The sequence below is a fragment of the Panthera tigris genome, chromosome A2 (genome assembly GCF_018350195.1).
Source record: "Panthera tigris isolate Pti1 chromosome A2, P.tigris_Pti1_mat1.1, whole genome shotgun sequence".
Taxonomy (NCBI): domain Eukaryota; kingdom Metazoa; phylum Chordata; class Mammalia; order Carnivora; family Felidae; genus Panthera; species Panthera tigris.
This window is the reverse complement of record NC_056661.1, coordinates 39,853,711-39,878,991: the sequence shown is the minus strand read 5'-3', so window position 1 is coordinate 39,878,991 and position 25,281 is coordinate 39,853,711. Positions and strand designations below refer to the sequence as shown.

The window sequence follows — 25,281 nt, the reverse complement described above, 5'->3', positions numbered from 1 at the left end:
AAAAGAAAAGGATAACTCAGAAGGCAAAGCTGTGGGCTCAGAAGGCAGAGCCGAGCGCCACAGAGGATTCTTCTCAGGCATCGCAACTAATGGAGTTTGTCTAGCTGGATCAAAATTGCTCGGGACCTAGAATCTCCAGAAGGAACCAGCATTTCTGACACGTTGGCTTTAGCCCACTGAAACAAATTTTAAATTTCTGGCTTCCAGAACTTTGAGTGAGTTCATTTCTGTTGTTTCAAGCCAATAACTTTGTGGTAATTTGTTATAGTAGCAATAGCAATCTAATACAGAGGGTACAATGCAGTGCACAAAGTCTGGAAGTGTACCGCCCAGAGAGTATTCAGTGAATGAATAATAAGCATATACTTTGAGACTAAGGAAACTGAACTCAAGAAGGAATAGAATGTAAGAAGCAGAGGTGGGTTAAGAAATATGTAAAACAGGAGTGGCCGGGTGGCTCAGTGGGTTGAGCGTTTGACTTGGGCTCAGGTCATGATCTCACAGTTCATGAGTTCGAGCCCTGCATCAGGTTCTGTACTGACAGCTTGGAGCCTGCTTTGGATTCTGTGTTTCCCTCTCTCTCTCTGCCCCTCCCCACTCGTGCTCTGTCTCTATCTCTCAAAAATAAGTAAAAAGTTGAAAAGAAAAGAAATAGGTAAAACATATTGACAAATATTTTAAAAAGTAATATTTTGGAGGAGTTTTATAATCAGGGTGCGACTAACATCTATAAACAAAAACATGAAAGATTGATTGAGATAGTTCAGAAGAAAGTTAAAAGGTTAAGATCCCTGCTCTGCCCAGAAAGAGGATAGAAATACTGATTATATTTTTCCTAATAAAACCTAGATTCTTTATGTTCTTTATGTATAGAATCTAAAGCTAAGTTTAAAAATGTACATATTAAAATTGAGGGTACAGGTGAACATAAAATATTCACTGTAACATTTCTTTTGACTCTTTTGTTTGCTTGAAAAATTTTGTAATAAAATATTGAGAGGTGAAAACCCACAGTGAGATTTCTACCAGAATAACTAAAATCAAAAAGTCTGATAATATTGGGGCACCTGGGTGGCTCAGTCGGTTAAGCGTCAGACTCTTGGTTTTGGCTCAGGTCATTATCTCAAGGCTGGGGGTTTGAGCCCCCCTGTTGGGCTCTGCACGGGCATCATGTAGACTGCTTGGGATTCTCTCTCTCCCTGTCTCTCTGTACCTTCCTCACTCTCTCTCTCTCAAAAATAAATTTAAAAAACTTAAAAAAAAAGTCTGATACTATCTAGCATTGGTGAGATTGTGAAGCAACCAAAACTCATACCTCAGTGGTAGGAGGATAAATTGGTCCAAATACTTTGGAAAAATTACAGAATCTACTAACAAAACGTGTGCATAATCTATGCCCCAGAAATCCCACTTGCAGGTATAACGTATATTTAGTAGAAATCATATCTATGTGCACCCAAAGCTATGTAAAAGAAAGTTCATGGCGGTTTCATTTATAATTGCTAAAAGCTAGAAATAATCCAAATGCTCAACAAAAGGAGAATGGATACATAGTGGTACATATTCATTTGATGGAATACTATACGGTAATGAGATTAAATAAGCTACTACTACATGCAACTATATGAGTAAATCTGATTAACCTAATATTGAGTGAAAGAAGCCACACACAAAAGAATCTAAACCGATTGTGTTTGTATGAAGTTCAAAAACAAGCCAAACTACTCTTGTTCCACATTAGGATACTGGTTTCCTCTGGGGAGGAGAGAGAGGTAGTGATTGGAAAGGGGATAGAGAGGGAGTTTGGGGGGTGGTGGTCATGTTCTGTTTACTGATCTGGGTGGTAGGCATGGGCATGCTTGCTTTGTGATCATTCATCAAGCTGTGCACCTGATATGCTTTCTAAACTAAAAAAAAAAAAAAAAGTATCGTTTTAAAAATTTCAAGGTAATTGCCGGTGATTTCAAAAGAGACACTAGGATCAATACTCAAGGCAGGATGAAAGATCTTCCAGTTATTTGGAGGGAATTGAGTTGAGAGGACACTGGAAAAGAGCCTTGGGAGTGGCCATGTCATAGGTATTCCCTGGGCTCTGCAGAGTGAGAACACTAAGGAGGAACCCATGGCTGAGATCTTCAGAGCAGACAAGAAGAGGTAAGCTTCCTTGGCCCTGGAGTGGGTCACAGCATGGCTGAAAGTTCTATGTCCTGAGAAGGGCACTAAGTTGAGCAATAGAGACCTATTAGGCCCATCCCCTAGAATTCACAGGGTCTGAGGCAAGAGTATAAATGGAGACCTACCTACCACCTGCTAAAATATTGGGCAGTCATAAGCCAAAGTAACCACTGTCAAATAACATGTGCTCTATGCTCATGCCTGACACATATGCTTTTATAACAACCTAGAAGGTCAGAATGAACTTTAAGAGTTCTATACTTATACATGGAGGTGGTGAGAGCGAATCCCAAGCCTCAGCCTCTGGCCTACCCCCTTCTCCCTCCACCCCTGACACATACAGGGACACCCCACCCACACATCAAAGTTTCGTCCATGGCCCTGCCAACAGCTGACCCTTGGTCACCCTCAGGCGTGAGGCTGTGTACACCAGAGAGAGTTAGACTTTAGAAGGGTCACTTGGAAAAGAAGCCTACATCAACCTTGCAAGTGGACTCGGGAGCATTTAGATAGGGACTTATTGTGTCACAGCTATCCAGAGGGTGTGCTACAAAGGGGAGGGGCTAGAGCTCTGGATGGGCACTGCCTGATGAGGGCCAGAGTAGGGCCTCTAAAACATGCTAAGGTATACAGACAGGACAGGTCCTTGTGCCAATGAGGGGGTGACTCAGCAGAAGTTGACGTGTACTGCATGGCTATGAGATAGAACTTGGATGCCTTCATAGTTTCATGCGTCTGTGCAAGAGCAATGACTCCAAGGGTCAGCAGTCTCCTCAGCTCACCCTGTTCTACTCAATGCCATGATTCTTTGAAAACTTTCTTAGAAATGAGATGAATTAGGGAGGAAGAGAAGAACATTGACCTCTTGAAATGGAGGTCTCTTCCTCCAAAGAGATGGAGGAAAAACTCTCAAGTGACTGGGTTTACCATGAACTGGCAAATTACAGCTGGAAAGAGAAGTTCAGATACAGAAAGTCAAAGTTCCTTTTTTTTGGCACACCAGAATTTTGTGCATTGAAAATTCCTATCTAATACAGATCATAGCAATGCTGTGTAGGGATGCTATGGTTTCAAGATGCATTTATTTTTTAGAACACTATGATTCACAGCTCACACTCATCTCATCACAGGGACAGGGAAGGAAGTTCAGAGCTCAGGTCTGAATAAAAGATGGTGGTCAGGTGGGGGAATGGACAAAGATGGAGAAAGACGGGGTAAGAGGGAACCATGACTGTATGTGTTACAAATAACTTACCCTAAGGTTGCCTTCAACCCAGGAGTTCTCTTGGTGAACTCAGAAGATGATTTTGCTATTAAAATGTGTAAATTGTTTCAAAATTCCCAGGCCATAGATATTAACAAAAATTGGACTTTCCAGGACAACATGAAACAAGACAATGTTCACAAAAGAGGTGTTAACCTCTATGTATCATGATGCATTAGTCAGGTATAATTAAGACAAGCTGGTATGGGCACGTAGAAGTTGCTTGATGAAATAGAATATAGACCTAGAAAAAGATTCAGGGTGATATTTACCTGTGCTGTGCAACGAAGAATGTTTTTTAAGTCAACGTGGAAGGATGGCTTTGGAGTACACACCAAACCACATTCAGGATGAAATAAAAAGTTATGTAAACAATAAACCAGAAAAGATCTGAAAGAAAACAGAAGTAAGTAGTGTTATGAATTGAGTCTATAGATAGCTGTTGTGAGCATAGCAACAATTAATGCTATTTATAATGACAAACAAATGGATAGATCTGAGTTATCTAATCATTGGGATAAATTATTAGCTAGTAATTGGGATCAAATTATGGTATATCAATTCAACAGAATGTTACTGATGTAGAAAAATTATTCACAAAAACATTAATTTTAAAATAAGCACATACTGGGGCACCTGGCTAAGCATCTGACTCTTGATTTTGGTTCAGGTCATGATCCCAGGATTGTGGGATTGAGCCCTGTGTTTGATTCTGTGCTGAGCATGGAGCCTGCTTGGGATTCTCTCTCTCTCTCTCTCTCTCTCTCTCTCTCTCTCTCACTCTCTTTCTGTCTCTCTCATTCTCCCCCTTTGCCCCTCTCCCCTGCTTGCATGCTCTCTCTTTCAAATAAAAAAATTAATAAAAAATAACAATTTTTAAAAAGTACGTACCATTTAGTATTATAAAGAAAAGAATCATATATATGGTTAGAAAAAAGGTGTAGAATACTAATAGCATAAGTGTATAGGAATGAATTTATTTTCCTCTTCATGGTTTTCTGTGTTTTCTTATTTTAGTAAGCAATCTCCTCAAAACCCCCAAAACTTCTGTAAGTAATGTCTCTATACTTAGCAATCCTTACTACGATTAAGACTTAACGGAAGCAGCCTTATTCACAATAGCAAAAAAAGTGGGAACAACTCAAATATCTGTTAACTGATAAATGGATAGATAAGATGGGGTACATCTGTATAGTGGAATACTATTCATCCGTAAAAGGGAATGAAATACTGATGCATGTCACAGCATGGAGGAACCTCCAAAACGTGCTGCACAAAAGAAGACAGACATGAGACAACATATTGCCTGGTCCCATCGATCGCAAATGCTCACAAAAGACAAATAGTGGGACGAAGTAAATTATTTCTCGTCTGCAGCTCCCGAAGGGAACAAAGATTAACTGCAAATGGGCAGAGAGATTTTACTGGGGCCGTGGAAATATTCTGGAACTGGACAATGGTGAGGCTTGCACCAATCAATACTAAAAAATCACTGAAGAGCATACTGAAAATGGAATGAATTTTATGAAATGTAAATTATACCTCTGTGAAGTTGTTTAAAAAAAACCTAGTGAAGAATGTGGTGAAAGCTCAGAGACTGAAAGGTATTGAGATTCCATTTGGTTTGGTTTCTAGCATGAAGGAAGAGAATGAGGTACGAGTGTTAGAGAAGACACTAACGCCTGGGGATCAGTCAGTTAAGCATCTGACTTTTGATTTTGGCTCAGGTCATGATCTCATGGTTCACACTGACGGGCACGGAGCTTCCTTGGGATTCTCACTTTCCCTCTCTCTGCCTCTGCCTCGCTCAGTCTCTAAATAAATAAATAAATAAATAAATAAATAAATAAATAAATAAATATTAAAAAAACATGTTCGAGACTTTACAACTACAAATTACAGCAACTGGCTTTATATGTGCAGTGGCTATCCAGATATATTAGGGTGGGTATACTGTGGTACTTTTGATGCCCAGGGAGACAGCTTATCTAGATTTAGATGCAAAAGAGTGATCCCATTTCCCTAACCAACTGTGGGTTCCTAGAGGAAAGAGATCATACTCTAGCCTTGAGTATTAATGTCTGCGCCAAACAGCTATGTGACCTTGCCTAAATCACTTCTTTCCCTAGGTTTAAGTTTCCTCATTTGTTAAGAAAGAAAGGAAGAAAGAAAGAAAGAAAGAAAGAAAGAAAGAAAGAAAGAAAGAAAAAAAAAATAAGAAAAGAAAAAAGAAATTGAGTTGTACTAGATTGTTTTCATAGTCCTGTTCAGCTGGAACATTATTTTCCTTGGCATTCACCACCCTCACCACTTTGCCCCAGACTCTTTTCCAACCTGACTTATTGCTTCCATTCTTGCAGTCTTCACATCAGATAAGGTGACCTGGTTCTACACTGTTTGTCTGTATTTTGTCTCCCTGGAGCCTTTGCTGGGGCCCCAGACATTCTTATCAGAAATGGGATTTTTCTAATTGTTCCATCCCCAAGCATTTCCCTATCTCTGGATCTCCCTGACTTAATCTGTACACCCTTTGTGGTCTTTCACTGCTGTTCCATTTGTCAATTGCTATATTGCAAACCTCTCCAAAACCTAATGACTTAAGATAACAACCATTATATTATGCTGACCATTGTGTGAATTAGGAATTATGCACAGCAGGGATGGCTTATCTTTCCTCTCACATGGCTGGGGCGTTAGCTGGAGTTACTCAAAGGATTGGAGGTGGCTGGGATGGGGCCATAAGCCATGTGCCTTGTTTCTGGCAGATGGCTAGGCTCCTCTCTTCTCTGTGTGGAGTCTGCTGGGGCTTGAATGTCCAAGATGGCATTTTTACTCCTGTGAACGGTGCCTGGTCTAGGACAGCTGAGGTAGCTGGAGCTGGTTATACACCCTCTCCACATGGCTAGGTTGGGCTTCCCCACAGCATAGAGGTCTCAGGGTAGTTGGATTTCTTACACTGTGGCTAGCTTCCATCAGAGCATCTGTTCCAAGAGTGTAAGGTGGATGTGGCAAGGCCTTTTACCACCTGGCCTTCAGAAGTCATGTAGTGTTACCTCTGCTGCATTCTCCTGGCCACACGGGCTCAACCTCAATTCACTGTGGGAAGGGACCAAACAAAGTGTAATCATTGGGAGTAGTGGCTCATTGTGAGAGGAGGCGTCTTTGGAAATTGGCCACCGCAGTTCCTAATCCTTCTGTGTTTTATTTTCTCAACTGAAGTCCAAATTACTTGAAGTTAAGAGTCACGTCTTTCATCTTTTATTATCTCCATTCACTTCTCCTCTCTTCCCAGAGCATCAAGAACAGAAACATGTGTTTTATAGACAGTGGGGATAGACATAGGATAAGTTTATGGATCCCAATCCTGGCTGTGTCACTTATAAGCCATGGGACTCGGGCGATTGCTCAACCTCTCCAAGTCCAAGTTTCCTCATCTACAAAATAATGTTGGAGGTGATGTAATAGCTTTTTCCTCATAGAGTTTATACAGAGATCAAGTAATGATATTGTTTGAAAGTCACTTGGGAAAATAATAAGCAACCAATAAATACCAGCTATTATTGTTGACTAAATGTATACCAGAAATTTATGATAATTGGGAGCAGTTTTGCCTAGGGGAAAAGTGGAGAACTCAAGCATTATTCTCCAGAATGAAAAAAAAAGTTATATAAACTATGATAATGGAAGTAACTGGCTCTATAGTATCTATTCAAATTCTATCCCATTTGCTGGAAACTTATGAAGACATAGTTGAAGTTTTCTTGTTTCTTTTTGTTTCTTAAAGTCTTGTCTAAAGAGAGGATAAGTCTAATTGGCTATAAATTATGATTTAAAGAGTCACAATAAAGTGGTTGTTAAGTACTGACCTGATCAAGAAAAACAAATATAAATAAACAAAACCCATAAAGGAAAAAAATAGATGTGAAATGAAGAAAATGTCAGTGCAGGAAAAGAATCAATCGAGGGGTGTAGATCAATTGAGGGGTGAAGGAACCCTTAACAGAGAATATACACAACCCGAGGGCAGAATGGAGCAAAGCGAAAGGAGAAGATTGGAAGAAGGATCCAAGGCTATGTCTTGATTATGTACAATTGACAATAACATAATTACTACCCACATGTTAAACACTAGGGCATCTTGTTGAAAGGGTTTATCTTTATTCAGGAAAAAAGTGACTAATGTGAACTCTTCTGGGAAAACAATATAAAACAATCCAGTTATGCCATTTTAACTTTATAGAGGAGTGCCTGCAATGAGTTTACAATACATATAATCAACAGAAATTGTTTCAAATTGCAGGGGAAACTATTTTTCTCCTGCTTAGAGCTCATAGTTTTATTGACTATTTTCTTCGCAAGATCGGTTTTCTTCTGAGTGGCTGCACTATTCAAAAGGCATTCAGGAAAATAGAGAGCCCTAGCAATAGTTTTTTGCAATACAGTCAAAATCATGGCTATAAGACCCCCTTAGTGAGGAAATGTCGGGAAATGACCTTGCAGAAAAATCAAGAAAAAGGTCATAGAGTTAATTTTGGGAATTTCAGTATTGAGAGGAAAGTGGGTCTGTAGCACATACAACATCTTAGATTGGGGCTCTAGGAAACACAGTTTTCAGAAGGACAGTTGAATGCAGATGGTTTTGGGGTGATGCTCTTGGGAACTACACCTGTAAGAAGGGGAGGGTGGGACTGGACAGAGGCCTAAGATGCAATACAACCAAGGCCTCTGCCAATTCTACAGGAAGTTCTGGAGTGGGGATGGCTTTCAAAGTTGTCCCACATGAGATAGGACACCAGGCCTTTGTATATGGCATCCGCTTTCTGGAGAGGGTTAACTCTGTACAGGGCACTTCTCTGCAGTCAAGGGCAATCCCGTGTGAGGGACACAGATGTGAGCTATCTGCTGGTAGCATCCAAGAGTGACCCAAATCTCTGATTGGTTTCTATTCATGCACAGAACTTCATTTTAATTGAGATATTACATACAATAAACATTCCATACAACATACAATATGTAATAAATACTACATTCAATAAAGTGCACAAATCTCAAATATACAGCTCCATGAATTTTTATCTATGTGTATATTCGTGTAATCCCCACTAAAATCAAGACATTGACTAAATTTTCACCACCCAGCTGGTTTTCTCATCTCTCCTCCCAGTCAATAACCACCTTCACAAAGGTACTCGCTATTCTCACATCTATGACTGTACATTAGTTTTTCCCCTTTTGAACTTCATATAAATAGAAACATAGTATATGAACTCTTTTGGTGTTGTATAGAAGTTCATTCTTTCTTACTGCTTTGTTGCAGTACAGAGTGAATATATTACAATCTGTCTCTTGCACTCTTGATAGGCCCTTGAATCCAGTTTGGGCTATTATGAATGATGCATCTATGAACATTCTCATTCATACCTCTTGATGGGATGATTACCACTCATTTCTGTTATATATCAAAGAGAGAAATTGCAGGATGTTAGGGCATACACATGTCTAACTTTATTAGTATATACTGCCAAACAATTTTTAAGGGTGTTTGTATCAATGTACAATCTACCACAATCTTTGATGCCAGAAGAGGTACATTTAAATAATTTCTGCATAAAGAATGAAAAACATGTTCACTCTGAATCGAAGACAACATTAGTTAGGTTAATGATAACTAGATTATGAGACCTTAAAAAAAAGTAACATAAAATCTCATCAGGTAGTCTCTGTAGATATTGCAGATACTTTTCTCCATTCATTTTGCAGAAGTGTAAAGAATGTGAAGGAAGGAGTTTTTTAAGATGAGCTCATGGGTCAGGTGCCCTAGATCTATTCCCCAGAAGCAGATCCTGAGGCAAGGATTTGGCTGCCTGTGATTTATCCAAGAGGTGTTTGCAGGAGAAACCAGTAAGGGAGAAGTGAAGAAAGACAAAGATAGGGAAAGAACTGAATGAGCATGTGGACTCAGGAAAAATCTACTCTTGGCCACAAGGAACTCTGAAGCATAAGCCACACTGGAGTCATCTGCTCCTTTAAGGCAGTCTCAGGACCCCAGATCAGTTTTCATGGTTGTGGGCCTGATGGCAGAGTGGTAGTGGTGTTGGTGGTAATTATTTCCTGGAGCCTCCAATCAATCTATGGCAGTCATTTTCAACTGTGGGCAATTTTGTCCCCTAAGAAACATTTGGCAAAGTCTGGAGATATTTGTGGTTGTCACTACCGCAGGGCTGGGACTGGTATTGGGAAGCTAGAGGCCAGGATGCTGTTAAACATCTTACAATGCACAGGACAGCCCCCCACAACAAAGACTTGTCTTCCAGAAATACTTGGGGTGGAGAAACACTGGACTAAGGCAATTCTTTGAAGAAGCGGTCAAGGGCAAGCCACTAACAACACTCCTTACTAGTGACGGATGGGTTCCCTGTTTTCCTAAAGGGCACCTGGGCAGGGCATCAAAACCGCACCTTATGTAGATGTCTTTTAGAAATATGATGTTACACGATGAAGGAAGCTTGAGACGCTGTTTGGTTAGCATTCTTATGTGATCTGCGTTTCATCTAATGGGATGAGACTAGCATCTTGAAATATGTGGTGCTAAACCCTTGGCTACACACTGCACAAAAATGTTGCAAAAAGCTTACTGGTGTCAGCTGCAGCCATGTTAGATCTTCTTCAGAACTTTCCTGAGTTTGTATGAAATTTAAATTGCACTAAATCCTACCTGAAATACCCATTACTGTGCTATTGTTATTGCCAGTAGTGTGCTCTTTTAACAACGTAACTTGAATTTGCTGAAGGATTGGTGCAAGGATCAGAAAAAGTGCTTAACTACAAAGGGTTTAAAAAACAGTGGAGACTCATGGGCTGCTCTATTTCCTGTTGGGACCATCCCTTAAGCCTCTTTTACGATCCAGTATTTATCTGTAAGTTATCTAAGAATTCATCCAAGCCCTCTGGGAATCGCAAAGCTTAGGATATCTAGTCTTACTGTATTTACTACTGTTATATAGAAGGATAATTTTATTTCATACTTCAAAATGTTTTTATTGAGTTTGTATTCTAACTTTCGTATTTTTTTGACATTTATTTATTTTTGAGGGAGAGAGAGATAAAGAGAGAGCAGGTGGGGGAGGTCCAGAAAGAGAAGGAGACACAGAATCAGAAGCAGGTTCCAGGCTCCGATGCTTAAGTCGGATGCTTAACTAAGCCACCCAAGCACCTCCTAACTTCTGTATTTTTATCCTAGGGTTATGATCTATGTTTATGATTCTACTGTTGGTTTCATTTTTTTATCTCTCAAAAACAATCACCACTTTGTTCATTACTTAAGTGTTATGATACTAACACAGGTAAATAAGGAGTGTATGCTTATGATACAATATTCTTGGCAAAAAAGTGGCCAAATGGAAATATTTCAATGCTATGTTAGGTGGAAAAAATTCAAAATATAGAGTATGATACCATTTTTGTTTAAACGTCTTTCTATACTTCCATGGAGTCTGAAAGGAGGTATGCCAAAATAATAACAATTTAAGGTGTCGTTTGCAAATTCTGAATAAGATCCCACCGCTTCCCAAAATGGCTCAGAGAATCAACTAGAGTTATAAATAGCTTTTAGAGGAAGCTACTTCTAACATAAGTTAAAATTCTGTTCTTTGTAATAACATTGTCTTAATCGACTGTACGAATGCCACCTTCTGGAAACAAGGAGTATTTCACCCTAAAAGACTGCTAGAACAATAGCATTTTGTCATAAGGCTGAAATTGGAAATGTTTATAGAAAAAATATTTTTAAATTTAATACTTAATTTTGAACCTTGAAGATCACAATCAAGTTTTGTTAGAAGAGGGGCTGAATGAAAATAATCAAAGATGTAGATTATATACATATGCTCAATAAAGTGGCCAAGCAAAAGATTATTTTTAAAACACTGGAAGGGCATCCAAAAGTAAGCCTTAAAGAGAAGGAAAAATGTAAACAAATACTGTAGCCATTGAATAGCTCAAAAAATGATGAAAAACTTCATTCCTGTTTGATTTTCCTCTAGAGTTAACACAAAAAAAATGAAATATTGTCTTTCTTTTGAAATAATGTCTATATCTAGACATGAACTCAACTGGATCTATGAGTCAATGTAGATATATCTAAAAAATTACCAAAGTAAAAAATTAAAATAATGTTGTAGATTTACATCTGTAGTGTGATAACATACCTATGCACAGACAAACAAAGTAACACGGTACCTAGAAATGTATACAGAAATGTAGAATGTTTACAAGTGTATCTAGGATGATTAACTTTGGGGAAGTGGGAGAGAGAACCAGTTAGATGGCAAAGACTTACATGTAAGTTTATATAGGAAACTTATGTGTATGTAATATTCTATTTTTTAAAAAGAGAATGTATTTAACTTGTATAATTTACTGCTAATTGGAAATACAAAATAAAATGAACTCTTGCTTAGAAGTAAAACAACAGAATCCTGTTATATAGGTACAGCTGTCAATATTTTGTGCTATAGCAGATGCAATGTATGTTTCTTACATATATTGTATGTGAACCATACAGTCTAACTGTATTGCAATCCTCTGTGTGTGTGTGTGTGTGTGTGTGTGTGTGTGGTCAAACACAGAATAAAATATCTAGGAAGTGCACAGCTCTAATTTGTAAGGTGCTTTCACTTACAGTGTCCTCATGGATAACATAGATTCAGTCTCAGTTAATTCTTTGGCATTAATAATTTAAAAATATTAATGCTTGTGACCTATAGAAATGAGGTCCCCTGGTAGAAGTAAAGATTCTAGAGCAGCCAAAGGCCTATCTCAAGGGACCTTTTGAGAGTTTTGCTGATTCCATGTTTGCACCAATTCATTTTCAATATTGAGTGCCTATGATAATACCTGTGGTCTAAATGTGGAACAATTGGGTACATGGTAATATTGGAGGGATTGGTAACATAGAGTCAATTCTATAGTATATGAGAGCTGGGCCCAGGAATCAGACTCATTTGGGTTTCAATTCCCATTGCACCACTCACAGCTGTGAGATACTGTGCCTGCCATGGGAATATAGAATGCCTACGTTAAAGAGCTGTCAAGGGGTGCCTGGGTGGTTCAGTTGGTTAAGCGTCCGACTTCGGCTCAGGTCATGATCTCATGGTTCGTGGGTTGGAGCCCTGCGTCGGGCTCTGTGCTGACAGCTCAGAGACTGGACCCTGCTTTGGATTCTGTGTCTCCCTCTCTCTCTGCTCTGCCCCCCCGCCCCCACTCATGCTTTGTCTCTCTCTCTCTGTCAGAAATAAACATTAAAAAATTTAAAAAAAAATAAAGAGCTGTCAGGAGGGAAAAGGGAGATCATTATAAAGGATTTGGCACAGCGCTGGCACATACTAAGTATTCAGTTAATTCAATGAATCCTTCTGCTATCCAGGAAATAGATCAATGTTTAAAGAGTACTGTTTCGGGGGCCTGGATGGCTCAGTTGGTTAAGTGGCCGGGTTTTGATTTTGGCTCAAGTCATGATTTTATGGTTCTTGAGATTAAGCCCCCAGCCCGGACCTGTGCTGACAGCACGGAGCCTGCTTGGGCTTCTCTCTCCCTCTCTCTCTGTCCCTACCCCACTTGCACTCTCTGTCTCTCAAAATAAATAAAATAAACTTAAAAAAGATAAAAGGTACTCTTTCAAGTGTTTCACACACAACCTCTTATTTTGTGTTTATTAAAACTCCCAGAGTTAGGGCGACTAGGTGGCTCAGTCGGTTGAGCATCCGACTTCGGCTCAGGTCACGATCTCATGGTTGGTGAGTTTGAGCCCTGCATCCAACTCACTGCTGTTAGGTCAGAGCCTGCTTTGGATCCTCTGTCCCCTTCTCTCTGCCCCTCCGCTCCCCTTTCTCTCTCTCAGAAGTAAACCATTTTTTAAAAAAATTCCCAGGGTTATGGGGTGCCTGGGTGGCTCAGTCGGTTAAGCGTCTGACTTTAGCTCAGGTCATGATCTCACGGTCTGTGAGTTCCAGCCCCCTGTCGGCCTGTTTGGCTCTGTTTGGTCAGTTTGGAACCTGGACCCTTCTTCGGATTCTGTCTCCCTCGCTCTCTGCCCCTCCCCCGCTCACACTCTGTCTCTCAAAATATGGATAAACATTAAAAAAAAAAAAAAACAAAAAACAAAACTCCCAGAGTTAAACAGAGTGGTTTTTATTTTGTAATTTTTATTTTATTTGCTCCTACTATTGTTTTCCGGGGTCCTAATTAATTTTTAAGATTCATAAAAATTGGAGGTTGAAAAGTCTTTTGAAGTTATCTGGTCCACTACCACAGAGATGACTCTTACCCCTTTTCCATTGACATTTAAAACCAGGAGGTAAATACTATTTCCTGGACTAATCTAGTTTCTGGTGGAATAACAGCAAATACAACAAGCAGCACCAAGGCCAAGGGACTAAGTAGGGAAAGATGGACATCAGTGGGACGGGTACTGGGAGAGTATGAGGAGCATAGACTAAAGTGTGCAGAGAAAATTGAGAAAAAGAAAGAAGGGATATGGAGGTACAGCAATTTGTCAATTCAGGCACTAACAGGGTTTAAGAGTCAACGTTCTGGGTTCTGGTAATTGTAAGATGCATGATTATAAGACACAGTGCTTAACCTCTCTTGACTCGTGTTCTTTGAAACTCATAGTAGAGATTAAACGAGGTTAGGGAGATGGACGATCTGTATACGAGAAAACTACTCAAGGAAATCGGAAGAGAAAAGAAAGTAACAGATAAAGAGAGGGAGAGGGAAAGGGAGGGGAAGAGAAATGGGCAGTGAAACACGGAGGGGGGCTGGAGAAAGGGGGAATTGCGGACAAGGCAGGTGAGAACTAAGGAAACCACAGTAACGACGCTGCTGTGGCTTCTGCGGTGACTGCTTCCACACAAGGAGCGTTGACAACTTGCCAGGTACCTTGTTAGAGCTTTACTTACATAATTTCATGTTATCTTCACATCTCTGCGGGGTTAGTGTTAGTGCCATTTTATCGAAAAGTTATCCGAAGCATGGGGACGTTTTGTAACTTCCCTAAGGTCTTAAGCTGAGAGGTAGCCGAGAAGGGATTCGAACGCAGGTCTGTATACCTCCAAGGCCAGTGAGGTTAAAATTAATCTCTTAGGATTTCTAAACAGGGTTGGTGGGTCTAAGGAGGATTCTAGTCCCGGTTTTTCCAAGTTTTGACCTTAGTTCCATTTCTGCGGTCAAATCCCCACGCTCCCCGCCCTTTCTCCACTAACAGCGTCCAGTCTCCATGGAGATCGGCGTGGGGCGGGACTTCCTGCCTCACGCGCAAACACTTCCGTCTCGAGCCGGAAGCGCCTTGGCTACGAGACCCAGTCTCCCGCGTGGGTACTAACTGGGGTGTTTGAGTGGCGGGACTGCGGCGGCCGTGAGTGTAAGTGGCTGGGACACCTGAGTCCGGCGCGGCCATGCTGACCCCCGCGTTCGACCTCAGCCAGGACCCCGACTTCCTTACCGTCGCCATCCGCGTGCCCTACGCCCGGGTCTCCGAGTTTGACGTCTACTTCGAGGGGGTCGACTTTAAGTTCTACGCCAAGCCGTACTTTCTCAGGCGAGTTCTCTGTGTCTGGCCCTGGAAAGAATGTATTTAGGGGATTGATTCATTGATTGATCTTTCATCTCTCAGTTACTCTTGAGATAACTGTTTACCGAGGAAAGAAGAAAGAGCGAGGGATTTAATGATTGCCTTTTCCCGAGATTTCCGCGGCTTCTTTCCGTGCTGAGGAAATGACCTCGTCAGAAGTGCATTCCACGTGTTGTACAAGCTCATTCCGTTCTTAAACTTTGTTAAATCCCACCGTAAAAAAGATTTCGAGCCATTATAAGACCTGGCGTTTGGGATCTTGTAACGTCTGCAGTTTCTGTCCTATCGCCCTAGTTCTCGTACCTTTTTACTGTTGTTATCGCCCTGCGTTGGTCCTCCTACCCTATCCCCTGCTCCAGGACGGTGCGCGCTGACTTCCCAACTGACCAGTCCTTTTGACTTTTATCAGTCGACCTTCTGCTTAAGAGTTGTGTCGACGCTTGGCGGGCCGCTCCCTACTTCCTGATATTCTCTCCTTTCTTTGCCCACTTGACACCAAATTAACCTCGTTTTCCTACCTCCTCCTAACTTGTCTGATTTTGCCCTTTAGTTGCGGTTGTCGTCCGTTCGCAGTGAGGGCCCTTCATCACAACCTGTTTGCATTTTTTCCTTACAGAACCATAACAAAAGTAGCAACAGCTCCGTGGGCTCACTTTAACGCATAAAGTAAGGCGTATTATGTGTATTTGTGTGTATTATCCCATTTGACCTGGGCAGCGAGCGCTCCTTGGAAATAGGCCTTGATTGATATTAGCTTCTTTTTACAGAAGACACTGCGGATTTTTCTTCCTAAAACATTGTCAACCCCTTTCCCTTTCCTGCTACATAAAATCCATTCTCCTAATCTTTCTAATTCAAGTGTAGCTGTAGCCTACCTTTTCTGCCCAAGTACTTTCCTAATAAACCTTGCTCTTGAGTCAAACTGGTTCCTTCACTGGGTGGGAAACCGTTTTGCTCAGATTCCCATTAAGCCTTGACTTAACTTGCATATACTGCACTTTCCTGTTTCTTTATTCATTTGTTCCTTTGATTTATTTATACCAGACTGGGTTTTAGGTATTGGAGGTGTAGTGGTGTCTCATATAGTTTACATTCTAATGGGGAGAGAACAGCAATAAACGAACAAGTAAAGGTATGACTCTAAATTGTGATAAGTGCTCTGAAGGGAAGTGCACAGAAAGAAAATAAAGGGGATCCTGTTGAAATGTAAAGTGGCCCCGGGAAAGACTTTGAAGAAGTGATATTTAAGGCAGGACATGAAGAATGGGAAGTAGATGGTGATGGTGGTAGCAAACATTTAGTGAATTTTCACTTCAGGTTAATACTTTATGTGGATTATCTCATTTGATTTTAGGACAGTCCTACAACATAGTTTCTGTTGTTAACTCATGTCACAGATGAGGTATCAGAGGCTCAGAGAAAAGATGTTAAATGTGATAGGAATGTAAAATTAAACAAATATAATAACAGGAGTTTCAAGGTAAAAACCATTTTGCCTAAGTTTGGGAGTCTTGATGAAGCCCAAATAAGAGGTTATTTGTGAAGTACTTTAAAGAGTATTCTTTACACCAATTCATCCATTCCTTGAGTAGCAGGGACTGGGGAATTGGGCACACCTGGGTCTCAGCACGCTTAACAGTTCTGGCACTTAGGGCAAATTATGCCGTCTCAGTTTCCTAATCTTTACAATGGGACTAATATTAGTGATCGTCCAGAGCTGATGTGAGGATTGAGATAATGGATGCATAGTTTTTATTGCCGTGTCCATATGTTCAGTAAACAGGAGATATTTATTATAAGGGCCTATTGTTCTAGTTATCTTTTGGTGCATAACCAATCAAATAGTGTTTTAAAACAACAGTTATCTAACTCTCTTGCCCTGGTTGTACCTCAGGAATTTGGTAAGAGCCTGGCTGAGCTGTTCTGACTTGAGATCTTTAATTCAGTTGTAGTTATATATTGGCTGGACCTGGAACAGTGAGGGCCAAAGCAGCTGGGGACTGGTGGAGTGGCTGGGGCACAGCCTCTCTCTTTGTGTACTCTCAGGACTCCCTGTGTGGTGTGTTTGCATGGTCTAGTTTGATTCCTTTGTTGCGGGGGTGGGGGTGGGGGGGGGTGGAGCTGAAAGTTTCAAAAGCCAAGTATTCCAGGGGACAAGGCAGGTTCATATCATTGATGACCTAACCTCAGAAATCACACTGTCATTTCTGTTCCATTTTATTGGCCCCAAGGCCACTCAGTTTAAACAACAACAACAAAAAAACCTAGTTAATTAATTTTTATTTTAATTCCAGTATATTTAATATACATTGTTATATTAGTTTCAGGTATACAATATAGTGATTGAGCAATTTTGCATGTTACTTAGTGCTCACCCCCCCCCCCCCCCCCCCCCCATAACCATCAGTTTGTTCTCTTTGGTTAAGAGTCTGTTTTTTGGTTTGTCTCTTTTTTGTTTTCCCTTTGTTTTGTTTGTTAAATTACACATATGAGTGGAATATGGGATTTGTCTTTCTCTGACTTAGCATTATACTCTAGATGCATCCATGTTGTTGGACATGGCAAGATTTCATTCTTTTCTATGGCTGCGTAATACTCCATTCTAATATGGCTGAGCAAATATAATGTGTATGTGTGTGTTTTATATATATGTATATACATATGTATATGTGTATACACGTACACACACACTGCAACTTACTCATTCATTTATCCATGGACATTTGCAAGCTCACTCAGTTTTAGGGGGAGGGGACATAGACCCCACAGTTGGAAGGAGTGATGTGAGATGGGCCATCTTTGAAAATACAGTTGGCGGGGCGCCTGGGTGGCTCAGTTGGTTGAGCGTCCGACTTCAGCTCAGGTCATGATCTCGCAGTCCGTGGGTTCGAGCCCCGCGTCGGGCTCTGTGCTGACTGCTCAGAGCCTGGAGCCTGTTTCGGATTCTGTGTCTCCCTCTCTCTCTGACCCTCCCCCGTTCATGCTCTGTCTCTCTCCGTCTCAAAAATAAATAAACATTAAAAAAAAAATTAAAAAAAAAAAAAAAGAAAATACAGTTGGCTACAGTACAGCAGAGGTGAATAAAACCTCCTCGCTCCTCTGCTTGGGAAACCAAGAGTCTATCAGGGGTGGCAGATCTGTGAACAAATAGGATTTCACTCTTATGCAGTAAGAATTTAACTCTATACTTACAAAGAATTTAGGAGAAGAACATTGGTATTAATAGCTTACATTTTTGGAATGCTTACCTACTTCACAGTAATAACCTCTTCTTGCAGTAACTCTGGGGGAGATCTGTTATTTCTCACTTTTTACAGATGTAGTGTATGAGCTTCGAAGTTGATTAACTTATACAAAAAAAGTTGGAGAGGTGGCGAATGGCAGAGCTGGAACTCAGTTCAGATTCTGAAAGTGAAGTTAGTGTTTGTAACCATTAAAACAAGCTAGTTTATCCATAAACGGACTTCTTATGTTGGACTTAGAAAGGATTTTGGTTTGGAAACTGCATTGTAGCTCCAGGAAGCGTTAAGATCAAAGTTAACTAGGTTGTGAAGCCCTGGGCCTTTGGGACCTGCCAAGTTTTGTTGTTGTTGTTGTTGTTGTTATTATAATGTTAGAATAGGAAGCATATGAATAGGAGATATGGGAGGAAAGGAGCCTCACATTTTAAGTTTGGAATGGAATGGAGCTGGTCTCATATGTGGTACTCATGAGTGTAAATTATTGAGTTGATGTCAGGCAGCCATGAAAACTTTTTCACTAGAAAAGTGACACTCTGATTTCTATTTAATTTTTTAAAGTCTGTTTCAATGTTTATTTATTTTTGAGAGAGAGAGAGAGAGTGCGCCCAAGTTGGGGAGTGGCAGAGAGAGGGAGACCCAGAATCCGTAGCAGGCTCCGGGCTTTCAGCTGTCAACACAGAATCTGATGCGGAGCTTGAACCCACAAACACTGAGATCATGACCTGAGCCGAAGTTGGGCACTTAAACCCACTGAGCCACCCAGGCGCCCCTGATTTCTATTTTAGAAAAATTCTTTTGGGACCTCTGTGGAAGACTCGACTGAACCAGAGTAAAACTGGAAACAGGGAAATCAGTTCATTTCCTTTACAGTGAAAGGGGGAAAATCCCTGTATAGTAATAATGAGAGTTGAGAAAAACTTTTGTTTTTTGCTTTTTTTTTTAAAGTATTAATTTGTCCCAAATAAACAATTGGTTTTGTTGTTTCTTTATTGTTTTCCATTTTAAAAATGCTTTTGGGAGGGAGGGGAGCCATTTAGTATACCTTTTGGGAGCCCCTGCTGTATCAGGCACCAGGTATATTAATAACTCCCTTACTCATTAGGAAGACGAAAGTACTGTAGAAATAGTGATGACTAGTATTTATTGTGGTTTTTCTTTTTAAGCGTCGCTTTTATTGGTGACTAGGGAGTATTCAGACAGAAAGATGAGGCAGCTGTGATTTCTTTTATCTTAGCTATGGAAGAAATGTAAGTTATTTAGTTTGCAAGATGTTAAAGAAATGCTGAAGAATTGCCTTTTAAAATGGTTGATAGATTTCAGTGGTAAACGTACTATCATTGATGGTCACTTATACTCTGTAACTTAAGGACTTGATGTAACCTATTAAATCTGCAGATTAACCCTTCCTGGAAGAGTTGTAGAAAACGGAAGTGAACAGGGATCCTATGATGCGGATAAAGGTATTGCCTTTGGAATTTTGTTACTTTTTTTCTTTGGATTCTTCATGTTAGAATAAGTACATCATAATCTTTCAAGATACTATGGGGACCTTTAGATGTATTGCAAATGCACACTTCATTGTTTCTTAACTCCCCGTGCCTATTGTTCATGGATTTCTTGACAATTACAATTTCCTCAGTCCTGTAAAGTACTTCACAGTATTCTTTAAAGTTACTTGAATACCCTGTTTCTGTTTCCTAGGTGTTTTATTTTCTACTTCTTCTACTTTGAATAAGAGTTTAAAAGTTAGATTATGTGGGGGGTGCCTGGGGGGCTCAGTTGGTTAAGCGACTGACTCTTGATTTCAGCTCAGATCATGATCTCACGGTTGGAGAGTTTGAGCCTCACGCCGGACTCTGTGCTAACAGAGCAGAACATGCTTGGCATTCTCTTTTTCTCCCTCTCTCTCTGCCCCTCCCCCGCCCAATAATAAATAAACTTTTTTAAAAAGTTAGATTATATGAGAAAAGATGTGGATGATTTTTGGAAGCTGCAAATCAAATTTTTCTTTTATACTTTTTAAAGTTAAAACTTAATAACAGGTAAGTGAGAAACTGTTCAAAGGTGGCAATTAAAGGCCGACTGCATTTTCTTCTCAAGATTGATAAGCCCTTCAGTTTAGCTAGTGTCGAAACCATTTATTTTCCTTTTGTAGATGCCTCTGGATTTTTCTTTATCAGTGGATCTGGAATAAGAATATCCTGTATAGTCTTGTGTAATTTATTAAGTGAATATTTCTTGACCTCAGTAAACTAGGGTAAGAGAGGAAGGATGGCATGAAAGTTAAATGACAAAGTTATAATCCATAATACAATGTAATTAATGTGATAATGAAATATGAAACTGCCTTTCTAGGTAGTAAGTGTGCTTTTAATTGCAGGGAAGTTGCATACTGAAACAAATTTATTAAATTTCAAAAGTACCCAGGGATTTAGGAAGCTGTACATGTGGGTTTGGATTGAGTTGTTTTTGATATATACTTGACTTTCATACAGCGTGGGTTTGAACTGTGCAGATCCACTTATATGCGGATTTTTTTTTTGATACGGTATTGTAAATGTATTTTCCGTACGATTTTTTTTAACAACATTTTCTTTTCTCTTTAGTGTAAGGGCACAGCATTTAATACGTACAATATACAGAATATGTGTTAATCAACAGTTTATGTTATTGATACGGCTTCTAATCAACAGTAGACTATTCATAGCTTTTGGGGGAGTCAAAAGTTAAACAGATTTTTGACTGGGTGGGGGTTCACATCCCTAAGCTCCATTTTGTTCAAGTGTCAACTGTATTGAAATATGTTTAAGTGCAATGAAAAAGGTAAAAAAATATTTTAAATTCACAGTAGTAAATAATGTAAGAAGTCTATGGGGTAGCCTCAATGAAGTGATAAACCTAGTCAGGGAAAGGAAAGAAGTACATAGGTAGAATTTGAGTCTGTCTTAGACTTTGGGGATATGTCTCTTGAGATCTCAGATAACTTTTTAAGCTATAATTGCTTTAAGATTTTGTGAATTTTTGAAATTGCTGCTATTCATTGGATTAGATATCTTGATTTTTCTTTCCTAGTTCAGAAATAAATCTTATAAGTAGCTATGGGCCAATTCTAAGCTACTGCCTTCTCAGGTCATTGAGTTTTAGAGGTTTTGGCTTGGACTTTTAATATTATCAGTAGGTTAAGGGGATACTGTGTAAGACTAAAGCATTTTGCAGCTTTAGAAGATTAATTTCTGATACAGGTGACAGCTGAATCAGTGATTCTGAAAAACCCTATTTGAGCCTTTTTCTTTTTTTTTTCCAAGGTTTTTTTTTTTTTTTTTTTAAATATTTATTTTATTTTTGAGTGAGAAACAGAGCGGGAGCAGGGGAGGGGCAGAGAGAGAGGGAGACACAGAACCTGAAGTAGGCTCCAGGTTCTGAACTGTCAGCACAGAGCCAAATGTGGGGCTTGAACTCACGAACCGCGAGATCATGACCTGAGCTGAAGTCAGACACTTAACCTACTGAGCCACCCAGGGGCCCAAGCCTTTTTCTATCCTGATTTTTATTCACTATATAACAAGGGCATAATTTTGGAGCCCTATGAAATAGGAATACATATTTCTTGGATGTATTTGTGTGAAGTCTTTGATTTTTTTAATAGAGCTAAGTATAAAACAAATTTATCTTTAAGGAATTTTTACCATTCGATTGCCGAAAGAAACTCCTGGCCAGCATTTTGAGGGACTGAACATGTTAACCGCTCTTCTGGCACCAAGAAAATCCAGGACTGCCAAACCACTTGTGGAAGAAATAGGTATGTTTATTGTAGTTAAGAAGAAATAAAGATAAACAGAAAATTTGGAGTGCTTTGTGTTTCTGGGGGAAGAGGGATATAGCAAATAGGAAATGGGAGAAAATCCTTCAGGTGACAAGATAAGGACATCACATGAAAATAAAACTAGCTCATTTGGTGACATATAATTTTATTTATTATTTATTTATTTATTTATTAAACATTTATTTATCTTTGAAAGAGAGAGAGAGAGAACATGAGTGGGGTTCAGGCAGAGAGAAAGAGGGAGACACAGAATTCGAAGCAAGCTCCAGGCTTCAAGTTGTCAGCCAGAGCCCAACACAAAGTTCAAACTTGTGAACTGCAAGATCAATCATGACCTTAGCGGAAGTTGGACGCTTTACCAACTGAGTCACCCAGGTGCCCTGGTGACATATAATTTAAAGACAAAAAACACATTACTGACTCAGTGTGTCGGTCACATTTTTGGACGAGTTAAAACAGCATCTCTGTCTTTTGCAAAGTAATGGCCTCTTGAGCTTTGATCAAAAGTTTATAAATCCAATGAGTTACATAAAATGAATACTGCCTAGGTCAAGAAATGGAATGTTTCCAATACCCTGGAATCCTACCCTGTGCCTCCTCCTGGTCCCTTCTTCCTCCCTCTGCAGTGTTACTGCTACCTTCAGTTTTGCCTGTTTTTGAATTGTGTATATAACTCAGGCAGTGTGTGTTCTTTTTTGTATGGCTTCTTTCACTTAATATTTTTCTGAGGTTTTTCCATCTATAGCTGAGGTTTGTTTGCTTTCATTGCATTTACTATTTATACATCTGACTCTTGAGGGCCTTCGGATTGGTTCCTTTTTTGGGGGGGAAGCTATGAAAAATAGTGGGGTTGGGGCACCTAAGTGGCTCATTTGGTTAAACATCTGATGATGGCTCAGGTCATGATCTCACGATTCGTGGGTTGGAGCCCCACGTTGGGCTCTGTGCTGACAACGGGGAGCATGGAGCTTGCTTCAGATTCTGTGTCTCCTCCCTCTCTGCTCCTCCCCCGCTTGTTCCCGTGCCCTCTCCCTCTGTCTCTCAAAATTAAACGTTAAAATTTTACAAATAATGAGGTTATGTATATTCTTTTACATACCTTTCAGTGCATGTGGGCAGGCATTTTGTATACTTTTTCCCCTCCAAGTTGTACCTAGGAAACCCCGTACTTGAATAAATTAATATTTAACACATTCAGGTGCTTCTGAAGTTTCTGAGGGAGGAGTAGAAGCTGAGGATGAAGAGTTTGACTGGGAAATTGAACAGGTCCCCTATGAAGAGGTATCAGAAAGTGCTCTGAATCCACAGTACCACTATGGATTTGGAAATTTACGATCCGGAGTGTTTCAGCGGTTACAGGTACGGTTTCTTTCTAAAAGACCTTGTTGTATAGGGTTTTACCATTTTGATATTTTAATTTCAGTTCTGCTCCTACTTGGAGATCTTTAATGAAGATTATAGGAGGTGATGTATTCAGAGCACAAGTCACAGCTGCTTCTCTGTAGTGATTACACACGTTTGTTCCTTTCCATTGCATTGGTGGTTCTGCCCAGTCACACTGTGCTTACAGATGTCAGATGTCCTGTTACTTTCTTTTTTCTCCACTTCATTCAGTATTCTAGACATGAAGTTTCCAAAACACAAAACGGAACTCCTCTTTCCTCATACTTAACTGCAAATCTTTGTGTTACACTTCTGAAAGATGAAAATGATTACATGATGTTTTATACATATAAATGAGAGAGAATGTTCCCGGTGAGAATGAATTTGTGTCTTTTGATCGAATTGTTTAGTTCTTGGTGTACAGTAGGCACTTGTGTCTGTTTACTCTTGGTGGGGGTTGAATGTAATCTCTTGTTAGAACCCAATCGTTTGTCACTTAGGCTAAAAAGGAATGACATCAGTCTCTCTTCCTCAAAAAACATAGGGAATTCTGCTTTATTTTAGTTTATGGGGGGAGAATGAAATGGAGAGGAGAGATTTTGAACTATTTTGTACCTGTGTTGTTTTATAGAAAATGCATCCCTAGAATGTTATATGATGGAAAGTATTTCTGAACCATTAGCTTGGAGTTTTGTTTCATTTTGTTTTGTTTGAATTTTAAATGAAAGAAATCGTAACAGACAACTTTTTTTTTTTTTTTTTCAATCCCTATTTGGGCAGAGGACATGAAATCTCTTTAGACTGTAGTTTATTATAGTAAGACATATTTGAATTTACTAAAGAAGGGTTTACCTATGTTTTAGTCCCACTTCTGCTTAGATTTGGGGTGACAGGCCAGTTATTTGATCATAAACAAGTTTTGTCTCCTCTTTATCAAATAGGGATAAATTTACTCATCTACTTTGTAATAGCATTTAGAAAACTTAGGAGATGCTGCATTATAAAAACTCTTTGAAAAAGAATAGGATGCTAGAAAGACTTCTGCCCATGAAAAATATAAAATGCTCTCCAGACTCTTTGAAGAGAACAAAATTGGGATTTACTTGAGCAAATAATGCTGATTAGATACTCCCTTCAAAACCCTTATATGCTTTTTTCCCTGAATTACGGTCTCTCCATAGTCTCTCTCCCTAATCACATTTTCTGGTCATCTCTGAGGTAGTTAGAGTCCATTTTGTCTACAGCGCTAACTACAGTGAATGGGCCTCACCTGTTTAGCTGAGAGCTACTTTGTGGTCCATCACTTGGGGTTTACCTGTGTGAAGCTCTAAATGAATGCTAATACAAGTCAAGCAGGCCAAGTACAGATTGTACATTCAGATGGATCATCATTTCTGAGGCGACGGAACTTGGTTTCTTGCTGCTGCCGTTGAGGGGAGAGCATTTCAAGGGATTTCTGCCAGGTTGCTGAGAAGATGCTGGAATGCCATAACGTAAGCCTAGGCCAAGTCCTTTAGGTCCCAAGTCCTTGTATCTGTTGGAAATGTTCAATAAGTAATTTAGATTTATTTTAAAAAATGTTATGAAATATTCTCTGTGTCTTTCTGAATGTCTTAACTAAGGCACCAAATCTTTGGGCACCTATCACCCAGCTTTAAAAATAAATGTCAGCATAGTTAGAGCCCCTGATTACATCATTCTGTTTCCCCTCAGAAATGAAACACTGAATTTGATGTTCATGATTCTCGAGCCTTTAGCTTGATGA

At 39.8% G+C, this 25,281-nt stretch overlaps 1 protein-coding gene across 3 annotated transcripts in view; it reads left to right on the top strand.

Moving 5' to 3' along the window:
* Positions 1–14,832: 14,832 nt before the first annotated feature.
* The window catches only part of SHQ1 (SHQ1, H/ACA ribonucleoprotein assembly factor), a 100,579-nt gene continuing 90,130 nt past the window's right edge, over positions 14,833–25,281 (top strand). The window contains exons 1-5 of one of the 3 annotated variants that reach the window (XM_042979423.1): positions 15,074–15,257; positions 15,685–15,734; positions 19,706–19,770; positions 21,987–22,109; positions 23,332–23,492. In XM_042979423.1, the coding sequence (XP_042835357.1) occupies positions 22,046–22,109; positions 23,332–23,492 (225 nt within the window). In that variant the 5' untranslated portion in view covers positions 15,074–15,257; positions 15,685–15,734; positions 19,706–19,770; positions 21,987–22,045. Of the gene's footprint in view, positions 15,036–15,073; positions 15,258–15,532; positions 15,735–19,705; positions 19,771–21,986; positions 22,110–23,331; positions 23,493–25,281 lie in introns of those variants that run through there. The other 2 variants (XM_007076627.3, XM_042979422.1) reach the window with 2 other exon arrangements.